Source organism: Pelecanus crispus, chromosome 1 (assembly GCF_030463565.1).
Source record: "Pelecanus crispus isolate bPelCri1 chromosome 1, bPelCri1.pri, whole genome shotgun sequence".
NCBI classification, from domain to species: domain Eukaryota; kingdom Metazoa; phylum Chordata; class Aves; order Pelecaniformes; family Pelecanidae; genus Pelecanus; species Pelecanus crispus.
The window spans coordinates 28540180-28565028 of NC_134643.1; the positions used below are offsets into that span (position 1 = coordinate 28540180).

Consider the following 24849-nt stretch of genomic DNA (forward strand, 5'->3'; position numbering starts at 1 on the left):
ATTTTAATGAACTCATCTTTTAGCCTCACACAGACATGCACATCTTTCCTGGGATGCCAGTGTGGATCACCATAATGTGATTTTACTTCTACCCAGCATTTCTGAGCATAGGAATCAGCATGATTTGCACTTGGCACAGAAATAATTGGGGCCATTTACACATCAGAGCTATCATTACTGGATGTCTGATGATAGCTAAGTGATTCCGCTGAAATACATAGCTAATTTATAAGACAAACACTCATGTTATTCTTCTGTAGACCTTCAAAACTACTTCCAACATTAGTTGGAAGGTCAAACAGACGAGGCCAGGACATTATTCACAGGTACTGACTACTCATTGCTTTCCACTTTTTCTTTTTACAACAGAAAAGACCAAAAATATTAGCAACATTTTTTGAAATGCGACATTTTTTTCATTTTTGTTACCTGCAGACAGGGAGTATGTCATTAATATATAAACTGCTTTGTAGAAGTGTCATAGCAGGGAAAGGTCCTGGAATATTTCTTATTTGTACCTTTGTATGAGTTTCTTTGGTATTTAGAAAGCTACACTTAAAGGTCTGAATCTCCAAATGGCATCAGGGAGGGAAAGATTCATCTTCAGCTAAGCCATAGTATGTGTCTGACATCAAACTTTTAAAGTTCAATAAATAAATATGCAGGTGTATCACAAACACAATTGCATAGCAAAACTCAGATTTCTGATAGTAAAATGAAGTTCCTGATACACCCGGAGGATATTTATTTAGCAGGACTTGGTCCACAGGTATTTAAGTCCTTAGCCATAATACTTTCCTTATACATGAAACAGCACGCTACTTAGAGAGCAAAATACTCACCTTGCTAGTGAGATTCGTGCTCGCTGGCCTCCACTCAGAATGATTCCACCTTCGCCCAGCACTGTATAATCTTTGTCTGGGAACTTGGAAATGTCCTGTTAACAAATTTTTTTTAAGAATCAGACAGGTATTTTCCATATCCAAGAAACTCAAGCTACAGACTGGATGGAAGCATAGTGTACAACAGTGTACAGACAGGTTAGACAGAAGTTGTAAAAAAAAAAAAAAAAGTCCCACAGAGGTTTATTTCTTTCATTTGTTTATGTAATGGTCATAAAAGAAAACATATCATTCTATCACAGAGAGCAATCATGAGCTGCAAGATCTCAAGAACAAATAGTTGTCTTAATTGCTAGAGCTCCATGAAAGCAAGGAATGTACCTTCAGACAATATCAATCCAAGACATTAACCCTTTGAGTTTTCTGTCAAATAACAATGATAAATGCACTTGCCGCTGAAGCGAGGGAGAGTGAGAAGCAAACTCTGGATCTGAGCTCTTCAAAACTCAGAGAAAGTTATACCTCAGGCAGATTCATTAAAAAAGGCTTGCACAAAATTCCTAGCCAGGAATGCCAGGAATGCTCAAGGTTTGCAAAAAGTTTGGGAGCCAAGTTCCACTGCTTCGGCTGTTAAGTTACTTACAACTCATCACTATGCTAAAAATGAATCCTTAGCCAGTGATCAAAACAGAAAATACCATTTCACTCTCATGTGAGACAGAGAAAGGAGCAAAGGACATCCTCGTGCCCCACTGGCAGAGGTGGCTAGAAATTTTCTTGAGAGGAGTATTTAGCATTGAAACTGAGGATCCATGCAAACCACAATAATGCATGGAAGTGGAGACATGGAGAATGGCTTGCGTGCCTGAAGGCTGTCTTGTTTTTCTACTTTTACAGTTGTTCTAACAAAAAATATTAATTCTGCCTTCAAGCCTTACGTGGCCTGGTCCTTAAGCCAATACAGTGACACCACTGTCACTGTGGTGGTGGTAGTTTATAGAATCATAGAATCATAGAATTGTTTAGGTTGGAAAAGACCTTTAAGGTCATCCAGTCCAACCATTGACCTACACTACCAAGTCCACTCTAAACCAATCAAGGGTAGACTAGACTAAACTATGTCCCAAAGTGCCACACCTACCCGTTTTTTGAACACTTCCAGGGATGGTGACTCCACCACCTCTCTGGGCAGCCTGTTCCAATGCTTGACCACCCTTTCCATGAAGAAATTTTTCCTAATTTCCAACCTAAACCTCCCCTGGCACAGCTTGAGCCCGTTTCCTCTCTTCCTATCACTAACTACATGGGAGAAGAGGCCAACACCCACCTCACTACAACAAAAGGATTTCAGGTAGTTGCAGAGAGCGATAAGGTCTCCCCTCAGCCTCCTCTTCTCCAGGCTAAACAACCCCAGTTCCCTCAGCCGCTCCTCATAAGGCCTGTGCTCCAGACCCTTCACCAGCCTTGTTGCCCGTCTCTGAACACGCTCCAGCACCTCAATGTCTTTCTTGTAGTGAGGGGCCCAAAACTGGACACAGTATTCCAGGTGCGGCCTCACCAGCGCCGAGTACAGGGGGACAATCACCTCCCTGCTCCTGCTGGCCACACTATTCCTGATACAAGCCAGGATGCTGTTGGCCTTCTTTCAGGGGACTTTTCCCAGAAACACGGGCTGGATGACCTCCCTGTGCCCCAGCACACCTAGGTTTCCAGGGGGTACAACTCCAGGGCAGTTTGTCATGCACCGAGCTGGAAGCCCCGAGTGCCCCAGAAGCTCCCAGTGCCTGCGCTCCCCGCCCGGCAGCACGAGACTGCTGCTTTCCCTGCCTGTGCCTGCACTCCCGCTCCCGAGGCAAGGATCTCCCGCAGCCAAGGAAGCTGACCGAGGCATCTAATACCAGACAAAGTCAGCTCCAGTGTTCTCATGGTTTACAAAGATTTTCCTTTTAGTGCAACTTCTTGGGGCGCGGGGGGAAGTGGCATGCAAAATCTCTCAGAAAGTGAGCTTCTGGGAGCAGGCTTCAGGCAAGCGCCCCGTAAGAGGTGGCCTGTTTTGGGGTCTCGTGAAGCACTTCCAGGGCAATACAACCTGGGAGTCTAAGTTGAGCTGCTCTCTAGAAGTTCGCGTTTCATACAACGGCAGATATAATCCAATTTTGATCACCCCTGCTGGATTTTGATGGCTAATCACTGTCTGTTGGGCAGCCTTTTGGCATTCCAAGCCTCTGAGGTTTTGCAGAATAAATAAATAAATAAAAATCCTTTGAGAGAAACGTTTCCTTCTTCCTCCCCTGTAAATTGGCTTGACCTCAGGAAAAGAGTGAACAATGCTGTTCAGCCCTGGATCAGTGACAGATGAAAGGTCCGGCCACTCAAGGACTAGAAATTGACTGCTGGTCTGTCAGGAAATGGGAGATTCTCCCAACTCTTTAATTTGATAATAGCGTTTACTTCCTGACTTAGAGGATTCTGACCTTAAAATCAAGATGCTCTTATGTATGGAAAAGCTATTGCAGGTGATTTTTAAATTCTTCTCATGTTAACTAGTTATTTCCCTCTTGTAAAAGGAGAGCCACACAAGAGATCCCTGGTACTAATGTAACAGCTCAGGTATTTGCAGAAAGAGGGATGTGAAAAATAGTGCCAGTAACGTATTTAAAGGAAGATTTTCTGAACATGACAAAATCATCTTCTTGTAGGTCATGAAGTATTTCGAGAGAACATGTGAACTTCTGGCATAAAAGCTTTCCTGACATTTATTTGAGACAACCTGCTCAGATTACTTGGGGTTTCACTATGCATGTGGGAGTCACGTTATTCTTCTGTAACTTTGACATCTACCCCATATCTTCACCTGAACATTGGGATTTGTGTGGTTAAGTATCTAGATATCTAAGCTGATTTCAACTGTTTCCCATTTCTACCAGTACTGCTGCCTCTAATGGTGCCGGTGCCATTACTGTTTCCTGATTCTAATTCTTCTTCAAAAAAAGCCCAGGTGAAGAACTGGGCCCAGCGTGTCTTCCCCTGCAAACAGGGTAAAATCCTAGCCCTACTGAAATTAATTCCAGGGCTCCCATTGTTTTAAATGGTGGTGGGATTTCGTCAGATATATTTCTTTGCAGGTGTGTCAACATGGAATTTTAATCAGACTTTTAATGAGTTCCCCTTCTGCTCTCTTCTACCCTTTACCTCAGGATAATATATGGCATGAAACGGACAAAGAACTTTTCAGGCTGTAATTACAATAATTAAAAAATGTTTAGTAATTTCTTTCAAAGACGTAAACAGAGTGATGAAGTCCAATAGACACACAATGCTATTTGTTGGAACATGCATTACCTATTGTAAAAAAGTACATAGGGCTGGTCCAAATACATCCTTGCTGTCATTTTATGCAGGAAGTGAAATCAAGCCAGGGACAAACCTAATGTAATGATGCTGAACGGCACAAAACCCAGCATGTTAATGAAGTAGCCAGCGGATTTTCTTTAACATATCTATTTCTAAATGCTTAAATTGAGAAATCTATTGGTAACTACTCAGAGAAGAAACCCCTCACAGTTCCCACAGGTATTAATTACTTTCATGGGTGCTTCTAATATCAGGAGCTAACAAATCTCAAGTTGCACACCCAAGGAGGAGGCACCCCTTTTAACATCTGTTTGCATTTTTAACAGTGTAAGAGTCATATTCATCTACCTCAGCAGCAAAGAGATGACCCTCGTAATACCTTTGGGCTTGATGTGGAAGAATATAGCTGAGATAGTTTAAGGTAATACCTCTTTTCAGGGTGAATAGGAAATATGGTCTCGTTAAAAAAAGGAAACCTCGGAACAGACTTCACGCTCTGAGTCTTTTCTGTAGAGATTGTTTGTTATCAAATAATTTGATAAATCATTAGCAACAGTTAAAATAATAACACATTACAGAAAATACTTTCTAAGAACCATGCCTTTCAGCAAATAGTTGCTTTATATATGCAAAGCTACCCAAACTACTGAAGCACTTCTAATGATAGAACATATGTGATTTACTTATGAGGCCCCTCTTTCTTCCTTAAATATGTCCTTAATGATGTGGCTTTTGATCTTCCCTCTTCTGCCTCCCCTCCAAAAAGATAAAGCAATTGTGAAACTGATGGAACAGAGCAGCGGTCTTGACTTTCTCCATTTCATCTTCACTAACCCTTTCCTCTATTTCACTTCCTTTTTTCCTACTGTCCCAGTTCCTTTACCATCTCTATCCCCTTCCTTTTCTTCATTTCCATTAACATTCCCCACGTTTATTTTCACAGTTCCCAGAAAATCCCCCCATCCACATTGCTACCTCCTTCTGACCTACCAAAGTAGTCCCTTTTTCACTGCCTTCTTTCTCTCCGTGTTTTAGAGAAGCTGCCTCTGAATACATTTTGCAATTCCTTTTCTGTAGTATGGACTATTTGCAATAAGTTAGAAGAAAAATACTGAAGCCTTTATTGTATGAAATGCCAAGTAAAGCTGAATATAAGTTAAGCAGAAGCAGCACCAAGTGTTTCAAGCAGGAGCTGCAATACTATACCGTCCTATTTGGTAATTTTTCTCTTTAGTTATAAGAGGAAAATTTACTGTTACCTGCTTTCTCACTAACATGATTATTTCTGTAATTCCAAGCAATCATATTCAATTCTAATATACTAATGAGGTAGAAATGGAACTGAAACAAACCTCCAGATTTGAATTCAGTGATTACTAAAAATCTTTAGATAATTAATTTGAAATGTCATTTTGCAGAAAGCGTAACTTTGCATTTGTCCTGATTTTCAGAAAAGAAATTATCTTGAAATGAAGACAGATATGAACTAAACTGGAAAATCTGATGTTTTAACGTTTTGAAATCAAATCTTGTGTTTCAGACTTATACCTACTAGTGAAAATTTCTGTTAATTTTTAAAAGATTAAGAATTTTCAGTAATTTTTTATATCCTGGCTTTTGGGTAACCAGATTGAACATACCTGAGTCCTCATTTTCCTGGGCCAGAAGCCAGAAAAACAGATATCTTCAAAGTATTTCAAATCAGGAATTCCTTTTTAAAATTTTATTTTTAAAATTTTATTTTGTTTAGGTAACTCTCCTCTCTCTGCCTATGATTCCTGAAGCCAAAGCTTTTGTTAGATTTCGGCTGAACCATTTATGAAGGATTCATGATCCAAAAGCATAAGCTTTGTTTTTGTAAGAGTTTGTGACCTTGAGCAGAGTGTCAGGCTCACCCAAAACTCACACGAATGCTGGCAAAACTCGCTTTGTCTATGGTGAAACATTCCAGTGGAACAGATTTTTGAAACATGAAGTAGTCGGTATTCTGTGTGTGGGTAGGTTAAACGCAGGGTAAGGGAATTAAATATGATTCCAGAAGTGACACAGAAGATAGGACAACATCCAAGGTAATCAGTCCAGAGCCCTGTACAGGGGCTGGCTTTCCCTGACAGGGAGAGGGGTGGGGAGAGCTCTCTTGACTGAAACAGGTTTTTAACTAAATGATATCAACACAGAACACTGCAGAGGGGCTCTGTTAAATAGATTTACTTGATCACTGATAAACTTCTTGAAGTCAGTGCATTCAGGAGTTTGAGTCTACTTTTTTCTCTAATCAAAACGCTCCCCTGCTATAAAGAAACTGTGCTGGCCTATTTACTTCCAGTTCCCCCATGGAACTCACTGTGTCAGCAGCTTCACCGCTGACCTGCCCATGATTTTGGGCCACAGACAAGAATTTCAGTTAGAGGAGTCTGCTCATGCCAGTGGATCATACCAGTGCAAGGTGGAAAAAGTATAAAAGTAGCCAGCTGTTGAGCCCACATGTCTGAGGTGCAGTGGTTGTAGTGGGAGATTTGACATATTATGTGGGCTTTCTGCCTGAAAGGCATTTATGCTATTTTAGCTGTTTACATTAGGATGAGATGAACTGCACCTTGCCATGCCTGTTGCTTTCCCCTGCTATGAAGACAGGCTAAGTAACTTGCTCTCATGTAGTTTACACTGTAGACATGTACCTGATTAGGTAACCAAGCTACCTCTTAATATCCTCTTGTAGAGAATTACCTACTACAAAGCACTCAGTTCCAGACTTGAATCCTTATTGCTCCTCTCTTCCACACACTTTGTAATCTGCCAATATCCCTTGTGAAAGACAGGCACAAAAACAGGGCACAAAGTATTTCACTCACTGACATAACAACCTTCTAACTCTACTGATTTAGTTATCTGCCAAAAAAAACCCCAAACCAACCAACCGACCAACCAACCAACCAACCAACCAACCAACCAAACCCAAACAAACCCCAAACCTGTACATATAAAAGGGCTGGAGCAGTACAGTGGGATGCAAGGATAAGTATTTCTGTCTCAGGGCATCCTTGACATTGCAGTGAACTCGTCACCCAGGAATGGATGCCATCCTTTGCTAGATGTCGAACACGCAGGAATACAAACCAGGGCTTGGCATATTGACTGCCTCTTTCTCAAGGTATTCTCTCTGTAATCTAAATTCTTAGTTGAAAATTAATCTCCTGCACTCCCTGTAAAACCAGCTCAAAAAAACACAGGTTCTGGCCACAAATTTCTGTAGTACTATTATATGATTTGATTTCACATGGCAACACTTCCTCTATTTGCATGCCATGTTAAACATTACATTCAAGAGCAGCTGGTGGCTCTCAAATCAAAACACATGTTTACTTTAAGAGTGGTAATCTCTTAAAGGTAGTTTGCCATTATGTGTTTATGGCCTCTTGGGTAACTATTGAAGGATCAAATGAACTAACTAGGTGGAAAAATATCTATCTTAACTTGCAAAAAGGTAAAAATGGAAATCATGGAAGTATGGTTTAAAACTAATGAATTACTGCACCCCTTCAAATGGGATATGACGCTTGTTTATTTTTTAACAAGAATAACTATAACGGGCCTGCTTCTGCAGTCTTGACTGGAGGAACACATTGTCTTAGGATGATTTTGTTCAATGTTAACAGCATTTAGACATGAAGATTCCTGTTTCAACTGCCCAAAGTTTTTACCTTTTTAATTTAGAAAGTACTAAAACCAAACAAAAATCCAACATCTTGTGTATAGTAGGCTATTAATACTGATTTTTCAACCTAAAAATCTGAAAATCAAGCTACATTCCTTCCCCATTTTTCATTACATCAGTAATAAGGATTTTGCAAACCCAACTGGCCACTCCTACAAATTCCCATTTATATTCATGTTATCCCTGCCATGACATTAATATAACCCTTCAATCTCTGGGGAAGTTAAATTTGTGGAATTACTTCAAATCTAGGAGCAAGTTTCCACAGACATATAAACTCAACAAGTTCACATCTCCCGGTGGCTTTTGCTATTGAGCAATGAGAATCAAAATCAATTAATTATGCAGGATGGTTTCTCAGTGTTAAATTTGTTCATACTTGGTCCTTAATTTGAAGTGCTAGGCAAAAGTTCACCATCTGTTGCTAATTGATTTTTATCATGAATGTGATGAAAAGTACTTGATAAAAAGGGTAAAACACCTCGTCAAAGAAAAAAAAAGGTAACATAAGCCAAGGCAGCACCAATTCATCTTATCTTACTTTCCAAGTACCTTTAAGCTTGTCTAAGGGACTGTTTTTAGAAAATGAGTTCAGAGTCCGTACTAATTACATCTTGGCTTCTCTATAGCATGCCAATCTCAAATTTTAAAGGTAATAGACTTGTGATAACTCCTGCACACTCAAAATTAAACCCATTCAAACAATTTATTTCAAAAAAGTTTTTGAATAAAGGTCAAACAGTAACAACTATGGATCTATGCTGGAATGGTTTGATCTAGAAGTTGAAAGCCTTCACTTCCATATTTGCGAACTGGGACATTCATTTTAGAAGATGTGTTAAATTAGGTACACACCCTGCTTGTTTGCTAAAATGTTCACTATTTCTTGATGAGAGGAAAAAAGAAGAAGGCAGCAGTGGAGAAAGAATAAGCAGCCCTTCTCCTATGCCTTTTTGTAAAACTTTTTTTACTGTGATGTTTCACAGAATGTATCATTTAATTTAAATGTACTGGCATTCCCTTGAGTTCAGCATCACACAAGAATAAGGGCAATGTCTACGCACCACTTACGTCTCACTGCAGCCATATTTAGTTTGTGCTGGGCTTTCAGAAATATTTTTTGCCAGTAAGGCTGTTTCTATAGGATATCAAGAACACTAAGGTAGCTCTTAATTACAGCCCCTTCATCTCAACTCCAAAGCAGTCTTTCTGTTGTTCTATCACCTTCCACTTCTGTCCTCTTAACCTCTCCCATTTCCAAACTCCAGTAATTAGAACTATATTATAAAACATGATTTTACCTCCCCTGATGCCCTACCTACCCTCAAAGGAAAAATATAATCAAGAAATGTAATTATAATCAAGCCCTGAATCATTTTACACATATAAAGCAGGCTACACTACCATAAAAATACGCTTATAAACTGTACGAACAGAAGTTTAAAAAGTACCTTAGGCATGTTTTTACTGATGCACATAGAGATGCATTTGAGAACCTTTCTCATGCTTCTTCAGTATTATATATCTATACAGTGTGATCCTGAAATTATGGCAAGCAGTGGTACTTAGGCCTGGCAAAATTCCCTCACTGAGTCCTCGACACACAACTGTCTTTCATAGTGCATCCTTTCAACAACTGAGATCTCATACAGGGTTGTGCTGTGGTGTCCCTTGCCCTTGGTAACCCCACATGCCAGAGAAGGCTACAGAGCAGAGCTGTGAGGACCAAGGACCATGAATGAAGCCTATGACACTATGCTGCCGTCACGTGTGCCATCAAGTGGGACTACACTCAAAGGAGCACCATTAAAACACATGCTTCCCACACGTGGTCTCACAAAACAGCATCTACCGTATGACAGGATTCACTGCATCTGACCATTCATCAGCCATGCACCTATGTGACTGATGGGTGTTGGGTGAGACAACAGTTATGTTAGCCATGAGAAAAAAGGATACTTGAGAGACATGTACACACTAATTGAGCTTGTAAACCCAGGCACAGACTGAGATCCTAATGTATTGTGCACTACACAAACACACTTTGTTAAGCTATCCTGGCAGAGTATTTATGAGGGATGCAGTTCTCCAATATATCATAATACTTTTTAATATTCATCTTCTGTTTCACTGTACATCATGAACAGGTGTACTGGCACAACTGGAGGGTAGGTGAATTGCAGCAAGGCAACAAGAAGCTGAGGGCAGAAATCTCTTAAGCTGAGTATACAAGTCAAGGAAGTACAACATGTAGCTATCTGAACTCTTTGGACTAAAAATGTCCCATTTTAGTGTTCTAAATTGCTATAAACTTATGTGAGCTCATACAAGAAATAAAAGAAATAAAATAAAATCCTTTTGTTACTCATAGTTTCATTGCTTTCCAGTAATGTTAATTGTGAATTTTCAAAATTCATTAGAGAAGAAACCATCTTTTTAACCTTCATTTTGATGGTTCCATACACAAATAGAACAAAATGTAAAAGTTTTGAATGAAATGAATGAATATCTTCTAGAAAAACATCAAAAATCCTTCTCCATCCAAGAAAAACCTACCAAAGCCCAGTTATTTTTTAGGTAATGGTTAATATAACCAGATTTGCCATTCTTTAGGACTTTACAGAATAAAAATCTAACACATAGCACATACTAAACTCTAAATAAAGATCTGATTTTTTTATATAGGGAAAATTTTATTCTTGGACACCTAAAAATACGGAAAGCTCTGTGAAATATTTACTTGCACTTTCCATCTTTCATAATTACTTTGAGATAAATTTACCTCAAGTACTTAGCAACTCTAAAGAGGCTGTGATAACTCCTCAGCAAATCAACTATGTACCAATCCAAAAAGTCAGGCAGAAAAATGTAGTGCTGACTTTTCTGAAAATTCTCATGCACCCCAAATTATTTAAGTTACACTTGCTTAATATCATTTGCATATCTCCATAGACCTAAAACAAAGTGCAGAGCACCTTATATGAAGTCACCCAGCTTCATTGTCCTGTTCTGCTGATGGACAAGAACAGGCTATTCACAGTGTGTCAGGAAGCCCCAAACCTATGTAAACGGTATGATGTGACCCACATAGAGTAACCTGTAGTATTTTATTGGCACTAATGAAGACAAAGGGGAAAAGACACCAAATTTAGGAATTGGACTAGATCTTCAGTACGCTTCCTCTATAGGGTGATGGTGGAGATGGCAAAGCAAAGGGGGTGTTTCACAGGTATGTTACTTTTTGAGGTAGTAACACATCTATTTGCCCACTGGGTCAAAGAAGATGACTTTGCATTCCCAAAAAAAGTTTTTGTGAGCATGAAGCTTGGAAGTAAATCTCACTTAGCCACTGTTAAGAGCTGTATGTTAACTGACTTCCAGCATATGGGCAATAAGGAAATAAACTCTCTTTTATCACCAATCCTTGGTTCACCTTGAAAAGCCCATATAAGAACTAGACTCAGGAACAGACCTATATTCAGGCAGACTATATAACTACCTAGGAAAGTTGCAGAGAAGGGAGCAAAGTGAACTCCCTTAGGCAAAAACCCTCTGGTACCTCTCCTTTCTGAAGAATGAGAACACACACAACTCCAATCCAACAAAGCACTAACCTTTGTCGTAATAAACCCCTAAAAGGTCACACTGGGGAATAAACAGGGAATTCATATTTGAAATCCATCCTTCAATCTGCCATACTAAGTCCTGTTCGGTACCTAAGATGTGAAAGCTAACGAGACTAGAAAGCATAATAATAGCAATAAGGTAATGCATTTGGCTTCCTTCCATAGCATTCAGCCTTCTCTTCAGGCCAGCCCAATTTATTCAGCTTCAGTCCAGAAGAAAATATCCTTATAAGTATCAAACTTGATCTCAAATAATGAGCCCTGCTATGAGGTGAAGCGTATCATTCTGCACAGAGCTGCACCAACACAGATCAAAGCTGGCTTGATTGAGCCTGTGCGGAGAACAAAGGAGCTGCAGCCTACCGAGACACCAAGCCGTCCCACCAACACCAAAACACCAAGCCGTCCCACCAACACCAAAACACCAAGCCGTCCCACTGGCACCAAGGGACTGAGCCGTCCCCACCGACACCAAGACACTGAGCTGTCCCACTGACACTGAGACAGTGAGCTGTCCCACCAACACCAAGACACCGAGCCATCCCACTGACACTGAGACAGTGACCCGTCCCACCAACACCAAGACACCGAGCCATCCCACTGACACTGAGACAGTGACCCGTCCCACCAACACCAAGACACCGAGCCATCATTAACCACCTTCTGCTCTAGGAAGACCCTGGGCTGGGAAGCCTCTTTGGGGAAGGACAGCTTCGAAGTGCTGAAGCCAGCTGTTTCCTGGAGCTTTGGCGTTAACTACAACTTTTAAGACTGGGGTTAAGGACTACTCTCTTCAGAAAGCCTGACACAGAAGTTGTTAATTCTCCTGCCTTCAGAAGCTTTCAAAGAAGATTTCCAGCAAACCACAATCCAAACACAAGCTGAAATAGCCATAAACATATAAGAAAAGATTACTTTATCGCTTAACTATACCCTGCTCTGAGATAAAGCACAGTAACCTCATCTTAGTTTTAAACAGACTAGCTATTGTTTTCTTGCTTGACTGGCGCTGAAGGAAAATATGTTTCACTGTGTGGCCTAAAGACAGATCCTATTCAGCACAGTTAAATATTTATTGTTTTCATTGACATGTTACAGACAAAATGCCTGATCTTAAGGCACAGCAATAAAGGTGGAAAGGTCTGAAATGCTGGCTCCTTTTGTACCTTGCAATGTGAAAAGGTATCTTTTCCTACACTACCCTCTGGCAACATCAAACACACACAAGGACATTTCCACGTCATTGTACTAATTGTGGGCTGCATGTCACATAAAGATCGATCCTGCAATAATTTCCAGTGTGAGAATTTTCAATGTGCACACAGTAAAATCCAACTTCAGTCAAGATTTTCCTCTAAATAACTCAGTTTCTGGCGCAGCGTTCTAATTATCCCTGCAGCCATTTCTGAAGGGCAAAAGGAGGAAAACAGGTTTCCAAGACTGTAAGGAAAAGCTTCTTTATGGGGAAGAAACATGAAAAAATTTTTGTAGGAACAATACTTTTTACATCATTTCTTTAACATTAATATGTTTAACCAGGTTTTTAATTTGCAAGGAAGACTGAGAAAGCAGACACCTTATAATATTTCAGCCAGCTTATTTAGCTCCTGTTGCATAAATTACCAGAACCAGCACCATCAGTGTATCTCCCAAGGAGCTGGCAACAGGCTGACTTGCAATTCCACAAAATTGGGATGCCAGGCTGAGTTTCTTAAATCTCAGAAATGTCTTGTTTACTCAAAGCTCCCATCCCTGACTTATTCTTTGGGGTTTTGCACTTGGGTTGGGTCACAGGTCTTAAGAGTCCTGGATGACTGACCTCTTCTAGTTGGCAGGCTTTGATGACACTCTTGTATCGGTATTCATCATAGGATACACCAAAAATTATGTTTTCTTTTATTGTTCCAGGCATGATCCAGGAGACTTGCGGTGAAAAGGATATCCTTCCACTGTGTTTAATTTTACCCTGCGAAGGCTCCAGTTCTCCCATTATCAACATCAGAAGAGAAGTCTGAAAAATCATTAACACTTGGTTAATATATCAGAGATCTGTACAACCATAAGAAGTGCTAAACAAAATGAGTCACTCTGCTAAGTGACTTAAATGGTACATTTGTCTTGTAAAGAGTGTCCCTGTAAGTACTGATCTAGTGCAAGCTGCAATTAGTGGAGATTTTCATGATACGTATGGTTCTGAAAGGCCTCTGAAATGAGGAAAACTTCATTCAATGAATGATAAAAATTGTGTAAGATATCTTGTAAAACAGGCATGCTGCTGCAAAAGTATGTATTTTTAATTAAACTTCCAGTAATTTTACAAGATAAAAATGCGAGTATCTGAGAGACACAGACATAAGGTATTAGTATTTATAGAGAATGTTATTTGATTTTTAACATTATCAATGACACTTGTTTGCTCTTTGTGCAACACAATTCATGTTTACAATTTTGCTAGTGTTCACAAGCCTTTTATCTGCAGTGCCTTGAAAAATGCAATTTTTTTGTGTATGTGTATACAATGATTCACAAACTGCTCAGTGTGATCTGAATTTTCCTCTGTAACTGTTAACTCATTTACGTGAATACATGACCTAAGTATATTTACTATTTCCCTTCATAAAAGAATTGATTGCAATTTCAGTACTGACATGTTATAATTTCAAAGTTAATCAGTAGCTTGTAGTAACCTTGTCACACATCACTGGCTACTAGATCAAAGAATAGAATTGAGAAATACAAGGAAAAATATGCTACAGAGCCATTCCAGTGGTGTTCTTATCACTAATAAACAGTCACCAAAGCTGGAACGTAACAGCCAAAGATCTAAAAATCTGTCTAAGTCACAGTTTCATGCTGTCAAGCCCGGAGATCCTTTGACAAGTTATACAATATGTGGGGGGAGTCTCACAAGATTCTTTTCATTATACCAGAATCTGAATTTTCAAAAATGCTGAGTAAGAAGTTTCTGATCTTGCAAAGGACAGATGCTTAGTATGTTTTGCACACTGGATGTTAAACATCTGTAATGTTTATACATGATACATCTGTATCTTGTGCCATACAACATAAATGGAAAAAAGAACCCCAACCCCAACCCTATGTAATATTGAAGCAGTATTAAAGACCTGATGTCAGGCTTCATACCTGTTACAGATAAAATAAGTGTGCAGTCTGTTTCATAGGCCTGACAATTCCTGGAATATACAGTAACAGCCTTAAGCAACATGAAGGAAAGCTTAAATTAAGAGGGTGTAAGGAAAGGAGAAACTTTTGCAGGGGTGTAAACCTTATTTTTTGTAAATCTTTCAGATAACATTATAAGCCTTTTAACTTTATTGCCTTGAAAAGCGCAAATTTGTTGTATGTATATACTTAGTGTGATCTGAATTTTCTTCAGTTTCCTAAGTAGCTGAGTAAAGGAGATGATATACATATGTCCTTCAGTGCTTTTTAGTTGACTTTTTTGTATTATAAGTATCAGCTTTAGCAATAGCCATCTGAGATTACCAGCAGCATAGGAAAACTGTTCTGTTAATTCAGAAGTGTCACAGTAAAATGCACCTCAACATATCAGCTTAAGCACAACCGCATATCCTGAGTCCCTTGCTCTTTCCTAGTGGTATCATTACTGAAAACTAACATAGAAGCCTTGATCATATTGAAGTTGATGGATCCTTTGCCATTGACTCCAACAGACCAAAGATTTTACCCAATGCAAGTAAAAGAAATCAGAACATGTTCACCAATTATTTGTTAAACAGGAAAAGTTGCCAAACGTGTAATGAATGCTTGTTTTGACTTTCACATCTCCTCAGAAAACCCAGTCAAGATGAAAAGCTCATCTAATTACTTGCTGTTCAAAGTGAATAAGTGTATCACAGTTCAACTAATTTTATATTAATAAGGTTAATTGGATGCCTTATCTGCAAACTAAATGTATTGATAACATTTGGGGGTTCTAAAATGATGATTAATTTAAACTGTAACTTTTCTCACAGAACCATCAGTTTCAGCAGCACCTTCCCAGGCTTTCACATGGGACTCGGGGAGCCTGTCTGAGCGAGGAACTGTAGGAACCGGAGCACAAGTGACCAGGTATATCACACGCCCAGGGCAGGCGTCTTAGTTACCTGGCTAATCCATGTCAGGCTTGTCAGGTTACTGACCATCTTGCGTTCCAATTTTTCCTTAAAATTTTAGCAAGGCAGGAAAAAAAACCTGTCTGCTTCCTAGCACACTGAGCCAGCTGGATATCTATGCTGTGTTCTCCAGTTTATTGTTTTAAAGGCAGGGAGATTCTCACCATGAGAATAACTTTAGGTTTCAGTCTGCAATATTCCTGCAAATCTCCTTTTAAGTCCTATGGAAAAATAGTTTCATAATTTAAATTGCTATTTCCTTATTAAGTCTGTATCCTTTTGCCTACAAAAAATATCCAGCAAACTCTTTCTCATATTAGCCAGAGAGTAAAACTTCAAATAACTATTGGCCATTTTATTGAAACTTACAGTTTATTCATATTTTTTCCTGCAGCCATCATTTTTACTGCAAGCACAGGATAGCAAGAATACAGTAACAATACAGGTAATAATACAGATAACAACACAATATTATTCCTTAAAATTATTATGATTTTTATTGAAACAACAGACATAGAAATACCTTGCCTGCTCCAGTAGATCCAGAAACAGCTAATAACTGTCCCTTCTCAATCTTGAAATTTATATCCTGAAGAACAGGAGACGCATGAAGGGGAAAATTACTGAAGAAGAGATTGTTGTCAGCGCTAGGAGCTTTGCTGTTGTTGTTTTCCTGGTTTGCTTTTACAAACAGCTCTCCAATTCCCTGCAACATACACAGATGTGTATTTGTATGTACATAAAAAATAAATAAAGCATGCATATGCAGACATATATATCTCATACTGTGGACTTATGAAAACATATGAACTTGCTTTTCTGATGTTACTTTTCCTATCTATAACATATTTATTATAATCTGAAATATATATGTATTTTTAACGCATATATTGTATTTGCTCCTAAATTCGTGGACACAAACAGAATTTGCCTATTATAGAACTGCTTTCCAAGGTTTATACGTGCCACAGCCTGATTCTGTTTTCAGGCTGGCTAAATCAGAAATAACTGCTTATTGCAGGCCTTAACACTTATTAAAAGGTCTCTTCCAAAGTTTCTCAACCGTGAACAATTTGATGTCATGCATTAATTACTTGCCATATATTTCTTGCCTGCCGATAGCTGAAGCCAGTTAAAATGAAGGAGTGTGGGCTGCTGTTTTTAGAGTACACCAAGGCAAATATCAGTAAAAAAGATACACTCTGTGTTTTAATTTAGTTCGGGTAAAAGTACTAACCTCATCCCAAAAAGCTGTTACTCTGTCCAGCTCAACCCCAGTGGTTGTTAGATTATACTCCAGGGCTTTGTATTCTTTTTTCAGCAAGAAATCCTAGAAACACCATGAAAGCAGATGAGAGGGAACGGTAAGGGACGACAGCCATATCACACGAAGCAGTACATACTTGCCAACACTGCGCACTAGCTAGTATTTCTGATGGTGCTATTGCATTGCAGTGTCTTAGAGAGAGGCATAAATATAGCTTATAGAACGCCTTTTGGATGCAGGAGGAAATGTTTTTGAAACTACCGATTCCTTCATTGCTAGTGAAAATATAACCATAAATGTATTTGGTTCTGGTTTAGAAAGAATATCAAAACTTGGCATTTCCTTTGCTTTCAGGACTTGTATCGGGCAGCATCACGCTTCCAACCTTAATGCTTTTCAAATAAAGCTTTGTTTTTGGAGCAGGATGTGGAAGGTTGCACTCTGGTAAACAGCAAAACAAAGCAGCTACATGCTGCTATCTCCCTATTCTAAAACTACAAGAGTTTAAAGAGTTAGAATGATGTTTCTACCAACAAAAAAAAAAAAAAAAAAAAAGGCAGATAACGATCCTGGCCAGTGCAGCACTGAAGTAGTGTAATTTCAAATGACACAAGTCAGCAACCTGACGCTTGTGTTACCTTCTGGGATAATATTAGGAAAAAAGAGTAAGCCTATGCTAATGTAGGAAAGATAACTTTTCTATTCCATGATTTTGTTAAGGCTATGCAGTCTCCTCTAAATTGTCTTTTTAAATTATGTGGAACCAAGTAGGTCTACATGGGCAATACAGTGGACAAACTAAGCAGATGGTAAGGGGGCAAATCAGTTCTCTACAGTAAACTTGCCAATTTCCAAAGCAGAACGAGCAGAAGGGAAAAAGCTGATGATTGAAAGGGCAGGAACCAAAAAACTCGAAGGCAAAACACACACTTTATGCAAAAGAAGGAAATGATAGCTAGGCTTGCATAAGAAAGCCAGTGGGGTCATCCAGTGGAGTTGCTGGAGCAGTGATAGTCAGAGAAAGCACACTGATCCTGAAAGACTTCATGGTCTAGAAAACACGGGTCTAGCTACAGGGCAAATACAATAACCCAGGGGACATACCTGGCCCAGTAAACTCTCTAAATTGATGAGGATATTAAATCAGAGGCATGTATAAGTCATTTATTATCTTTGTTTATGTTTCTTGGACAAGTAAAGGCCATTGGTGTTCTGGGATTCTGTGCAGTCTGTCTACGGGCTCTGCACTGAACCTGCCACAAAGAGATGTTTGTTTATGGATTCCAGAGCACCCACAGAGCTAATACCCCGAAGACAAGCGTTCAGCAAAGTGAGGGCAATGGTACGACAACTGGGCTTGCCAGTTCTATGACAGAGCATTGGATACGCTCTTCCAGGAAAAAGGAGAGACAGGATACCTCCACTAACGCCTAGGGAATCTGAGAGCACAAGGACTGCCTAAATTGAGACCCAAGAAGGCAGCCTTCTGAATGTCAGATAGAAAGCTTTTTGGCTAGATTTCTTGAATTTTCTGCCCAGTTGAAAATCATAAAAATCCAATACCTGCTTCTTATTCTATATTAAAGTTCAGATTTCTGATGAAGATCTTTAAGTTCCATATTAGGTATTTTTATCACACTAAAAAACCTAAAATGTATGTTTTACCCCCCAAAAAAAAACCTGTAAATATGTAAAAAAAAGCCTAAGATTTCACCCCAAAATAGACTAAGAATTCTTTTTCTGAGGAGTGATTTCAAAACAGCAGATAAACCAGATAGTGTTAATGAGAATTCACCCTGATCTGACTCTGCAGATAAGCCTCTCATGCTGGTATATAAGCAATTGATCTCAGTAGGAAAGGTAGGTAATAATTATTTGACCGGTACCCTAATTATGTTTACTACTCATAATGAACGAGATGCACATTTGCATAAGATGCACAATCTCCTGCTGCTCTTGCCACTAATAGCTAGGAAAACAGAAGACCTGTGACTGCAACTACTGGAAGCTGTGCTATATAAAACATGTACTAATTTTGTACTTCCTTTTCTGAAGGAAAAACATCTCTTAAGCACCACAACTCATGATATATTTTTATTAAGTTCTTTATTCTGCAGTGAGAAGAAATAACTAAATGCCACTGTTTCAAAAAAAGCAGCATGCAGGTAGCATGAGACTCCTGTGGTTATGCTGCCTGGGGAACCATATAACAATATCAAGATTTATAATGACATTTCATGGTGTGTAGTCAAAGCAACATATAGTATATTTGGAAAGTCCGTATAAATGCTGTGTGCTTTTGTTGATCAACTGACAAGATAACATGCTATAAAGAATTAGCTTACGTACTTGAGAAGATTTTAGTGTATGTACCCTACCTGTATTTTGTTTATTGCTCCAACAGAGTCATACCAGGTCTGTACGGACCCGGGAAACTGCCTGGTCACTGTCATTCGAAGAACAATGCAGAAGGAAATGGTGGTAAATATTTTTCGGAGAATAATTCCTTTAGTCACGGCATATGGAAGCACAGCTAAAAACACCACAAAAAAGCCTGAAAAGAAGAAGGCTGAGCTGTTGAAATATCTCATATAAGCAGCTTTTCGGGTTAGCTTCAGTTCAGTTCTGTTAAAAAAACAAATACAAATAATTAGTAGAGGATTCCACAGTTTACATGTTACAAATATTCTGGATGGAACTCTTGGTAAAACAATTAACTCAGAGGCTCATTCATCCTTGCTATTTTCTAGGATTGCATTTAAAAAGCAAGATTCAAAACAATTTTTGGACCTAAAAAATAATTTGAGCCAAATTTTGGCACCAATGTTCAGAGATGCCAGACGAAATAACAATGATCTATGTCATGATTTAGATACCTCACAAACCACAAGCCTCTACAATTGCTGGCACAACCATCCTTAAGCATCTAATGCTCCGGTATATAATAAACTCCCAGAAGCATCATCCCATACCGATCTGGTTATCTAGATAGATAATTCCCCTAGAAATAGGATACTTTGAAACACTAGATTTGCTATACATGACCATAAAAAACGTAAGAACAATGCACAATCCAATTATAGTGTCATCTCCTTTTGCAGAGAACCCTACTAACAGCTTCACCCATGAAGTAAGGTATCAGATAACCTCAGCTTGGCTTGAAGAGGTGGGAGGCAGAGTCTGCTCTCCCTCTTCCTTTCTCCGTAGCTCAGTCTATGGAGCAGCTTATTGACTGCTGTGCAGTCAGGAATGCAACCGGTGATTACTCTTAGCTGCTTCCACAATCTCTAGGCATCTTACAGCAAGCTATTAAATAAAAAAGAGAAACAATCTAGGGAGCATAATTCATTTTCTGAGTTGATAGCCCTAACTCACAGTGCTGAAGCTTTTTGACTGCTCTCATTTTGACCCCATGCACTTCACATTCCCCAGGTGCCCTGCAGCTCAGCTTTGCCTGAACAGAGGCACCTCTGCGGCAGTGAAAGAGCAATTTGCTCTGCTGCAAGAGCAATTAACTGGGCCTAGCGATGGAGCTAGACCCCAAGGTCCCCATTCACTGGGTGTGTGCTCTAACCACTGGGATACTGTGCAGAAGTTTACAGTCACATTGGTGACAGTAATGCCTGGTGTTGCAAGGCCGAGCACTGTGTGTCTTCTGGTATTGAGCCAGTGTCTGCATGCAAAGTCCATCCAGGATTTTGGAGCTGTGTGGAACCCCATGTCAGCTCCACACATGAGACTTCCACATGCATCCAGCATCTTACCAACTTTTGTCAGCCAAAGTGTTCTTAAAAGTCCCTGACAGAAAAATCTGATCTTAGCCAGTTTCAGAGCAGGGTGCCTAGCACTTCTTGTTAAGTCTGTATTTCACAAGAGAGGCCTGAAGAAAGCAGCCAGGCATGCAGGTCACCACCATGGTAGTAGCCACTGCCCTGGAGAAAGGGCCTTGTAAGTCCCTCCAGAGCTTGTATGAGACTGTGGGTGGCAGCACTGAATAGGGATAACAAAGATTTTTGGGCTTGGTGCTTGTCCAGTCCCACACAAACACCTGGGTAGAATCCCCTGAGTGCTGAAGCACACAGCCGCTGCTCCAAAGAGGGAGAATCAAAGCACTAACGCTTTTCAGTATGTTCCCAAGTACCAGGCACAAGCCGGCCCAGCCGCAAGCAAAAGTTTTCCAGAGGCGCATCTGTCTGTGATACAGGCTTGAGAGCTCTGTAAATTAAGCACTCATTTAGGACAGGTCGTGCTGAGGCAATACGGGCACTTGGAGAAAGATGTAAGGGACACTATGAGCCTCGTGCATTTATAGACCGTAGACCAGCGTATGTCTGGTTTTGAAGTGATGCTGCAGGAATCAGTACAAACACATCTCAAGATTCTTTGCTTTATATAAAGATGTATCTTCTGCTGACAAAGTACAGACACTTCCAACCTTGGACTTCACCTTCTCCAGTGCTATGCTATGGTTTGGGGGAACAGTTTGGCATTGTGGTTTTTTTACTTCTTTGAATACATTGCATAGCCCATAGGAGTACAGGTATCTTTATTCAGACAGCTGTTACGAACAGTTATTATCAGTACAGACTTCAGAGAGCACACAGGAGACAGCCCATATTGGTCCCTCTGAAATGTCACAGTTCCCACGGGGAGTTTGCCTGCGGCAGCGTTACACCTGCAGGATGGCCAGCCCTGGCAGCTCAAGTCTACGAGAGTAAGGGCACGGGTCTATCTAGTTCATTAGGGCTGATTCAACTGGGTTGCATCAGAAAATGCCAGCAAGTAGAAGCAATTTGGTAACGACCGAGTTATAACGCACTGTTGCTAAAATACAGGCATGGCTTCACACACAAGGTCTCGTTTCCCTAGAAATAGGATACTTTGAAATGCTAGATTTGCTATACATGACCATAAAAAATCTAAGAACAATCCCAAGTACCAGGCACAAGCTGGCCCAGCCACAAGCAAAAGTTTTCCAGAGGTGGGTCTGTCTGTGATACAGGCTTGAGAGCTCTCTAAATTAAGCACTCATTTAGGACAGGTCTTGCTGAGGCAATAGGGGCACTTGGAGAGAGATGTGGTGCTTAACAAGCCAACTGATTGGGAGGCCCTGCAGAGCTGGCTCAGCAAGCAAAATTCAATTGAAGCTGACATTCCCGGGTTGACCTGCTCTGGTGATGTCTTCACAAAGAGACCTGTTGGATCACTCCAAAAAATACAGTATTTTGGTGCAGAGAAGTAGAAGAGAGATACTTTGATCTTGTAATATTGCTAGCATTCTTGTCTTCTAAAAATCCACGAATAATATAATAAAAATTGAATTCCAGCATTACAAAATTCATTATTGTAGAAAATATAGATCATAAAATGACAGTCCTTTTTCCAGGTTTCTGTGACCATTTTGTAGACTAAAATTTATTTAATTCCTTTCTACAGGATTTGCTCACAAGATGTGGTCTCAAATTTCCTAAAAGCAATGCATGTGACTAGTGAGACTAGGGGAATCCTAACCTGGTCCCACCCTCGAGCTGGCACTCCCGACCTGGATTCAGACTGAGTTTTCTCTGATTGTTCACAGTAAAACATTAAAATTTTTAAGATCTTCCTTCTTCTAAATGTAAAGAACACTTCACTTTCCCTGGATCGTCTTTCACAAAACAGCTGAACAAGAAGGTGTTTGTGTAATAATATCGTTTCTTCTCTTTTATTTACATGATAATATGACACTTCTATTTCTTTTCTTTTCTTTTATTTTCCCAATCACACACGTGGCACAGAATTTTAATTCTCTGCAAAGGACTAAACAAACACACGGGACAGCTTTAGTGCAGGCGTCACCCATAATCAATATGTCACTTCTCCCTTCCCCCAGGATTCGCTGTCAGTAACGAAGACCTTCTCATAGCTCTCAGCTAACTAGGTTAGCTCTTTTACCTCCTTTCTGCTTCAGGTCTGGTAGTTCCAGTTCAATCTCGGTATTAATTGAAGAGATAAGCATTATACAAGGCTATCTACAGACAATAAATGTTAGTGCAATTGTGCAGGGTGAACACATGAAGCTGTGCTACTGTAATCCTTTCACTGATTGCATGTAACATTTAAAACCAGCTTTATTGCATTTCTCAGAAAATGGCTGCAGAGGACTCATACTGTTTCCTCCACTGCAGAATAGGCAACTCTGTAAAACCTTAAGTAACCACCATCACAAAAGGGCTTTTTATTGTAAGATGAGGATAGGGTTGGCCAGAAACAAACACAGATGCCACAATTGTTTTACCTGCACAAGCTAACCACTGAAATATCATTATAATATATGAGGAAGCAAATTTAAAAAAATAAAAAAATCTCACCTCCATAGTGAACTTGACAAATTGGGAAAAAAACCAAGCTGCAGTGTGGGAATGCACAGTTAGTTTAGGAAGGATTAATATTTGTGTGCTTTACTTCTTAACTAACAAGACCACAGATGGTGTTCATAGCCCCCTATTTTTTTTTTTTTTTTCCTGAGCACATAAAAAATTTGACTAACAAATGAGAACACTTACTCACGGATGCTTTCAATCATTTTTTCCATTGCATCTTCCCAACAATAGGCTTTAACTGACTGTATATTTTCAATTATTTCTGAGGTGATGACAAGTCTCTCATTGATCTTTCCTGCCCTCTTATTCCTACAAAGTAAAAAGACAGTAGTTCAATCTGTATAGTTAGTTTGTATCCGATTATATCTTATGAAAACACTTTCCTTACATGCCTACGCTTAAAATGTTTATTTTAACAGAATTATTATGAAGAATGTGAAAGGAATTATTAGAAATCAAGTAATTGTTTTACTAAGGAGAAAATACAAGCTCTAAAAAGAATAAACTAAGTCACTAACAAGGAGTTTTAATTCTACAAAGCATTATCATTGTTTACTGCACATTAGACCTTTCATTTTGTTAAGTTTAAACACCTGCTGCTAAATAAGTAAAGGCTGGTCTATGACTTTCCCGACACAGCCAACACTCTCTGGACTCCTCTTTTGTAACAATGTCATTACTAGAGCCCCTTAATCAAGTGGTATAAACTTCTTAAACCAGCATATTTCAGGCAAATATATTGAAATATTTTAAAACAATCTCATCACCTGTATTTCATCATCATTTGTCCCAGCCAGGCTTGGAAAAAGGCCAGGACTATTAGCAAAGCAAGTCCAGAAAATGCAGAAGCTTCTAACATATCCCAGAGCAGTCCCATCAGCAGTGCCACTTGTAAAGGTGCAATCCATACAAAATGAGCCAGAGCAAGACCCTGTGGAAGCCCGCAGCAGAAAATAATAATACAAGTTACAGATGTACTCTGAAAACTGCATGAAAAGGAAGAAGTCAATAAAGTGACACTTTGAAAAATGTAACGAAGAATGGTACAAATATTTCCAGCAGTAAAACAAGTTTATAAAGGAGGATTTGTGATCCTGAGCACATAGTGTTCTGGGTGTTAATTATGGTGACAGCACAGCGATACATCTACATTCCACACCTAAACTTTGATTTTTGTAAGGCAAAGTTCAGTCTGCAATTGTCTCTTCGCTATGTATAAGCACAAGGACAAACCCCAGCTTTGTAAAAGTAAACAGAATTTGCTGTCTTTGTCAACCACTGCAAGATGAGAAAAACACACAGAAGAATCTTCTGAGAGTGATTTGATCTGATATAGGAGGCAAGTATTACTTTGCTGAAGAGACGACTGTTGTGTGAACACAACTAATTCAAAACAGATTGCTGCCTACTTCAGTCATGTTCCTCCACATTGGGAAGATTTTGGACTGAATCCTGTGATCAGGCTGCACAGGGGTCTGTGTTACTGCAGCTACACTGCTGCAATATTAGGGCACTTGTCCTAGCTTGTTCAGCACTAGCTGACA

At 39.5% G+C, this 24849-nt stretch overlaps 1 protein-coding gene across 1 annotated transcript in view; it reads right to left on the reverse strand.

Moving 5' to 3' along the window:
• The window catches only part of CFTR (CF transmembrane conductance regulator), a 95496-nt gene that overhangs the window by 47218 nt on the left and 23429 nt on the right, over positions 1-24849 (reverse strand). The window contains exons 6-12 of the mRNA XM_075724763.1: positions 24073-24236; positions 23489-23614; positions 19322-19568; positions 16914-17006; positions 16200-16382; positions 13357-13548; positions 843-937 (exon numbers count right to left, since the gene is read on the reverse strand). Coding sequence (XP_075580878.1) covers positions 843-937; positions 13357-13548; positions 16200-16382; positions 16914-17006; positions 19322-19568; positions 23489-23614; positions 24073-24236 — 1100 coding nt within the window. The remainder of the gene's footprint in view (positions 1-842; positions 938-13356; positions 13549-16199; positions 16383-16913; positions 17007-19321; positions 19569-23488; positions 23615-24072; positions 24237-24849) is intronic.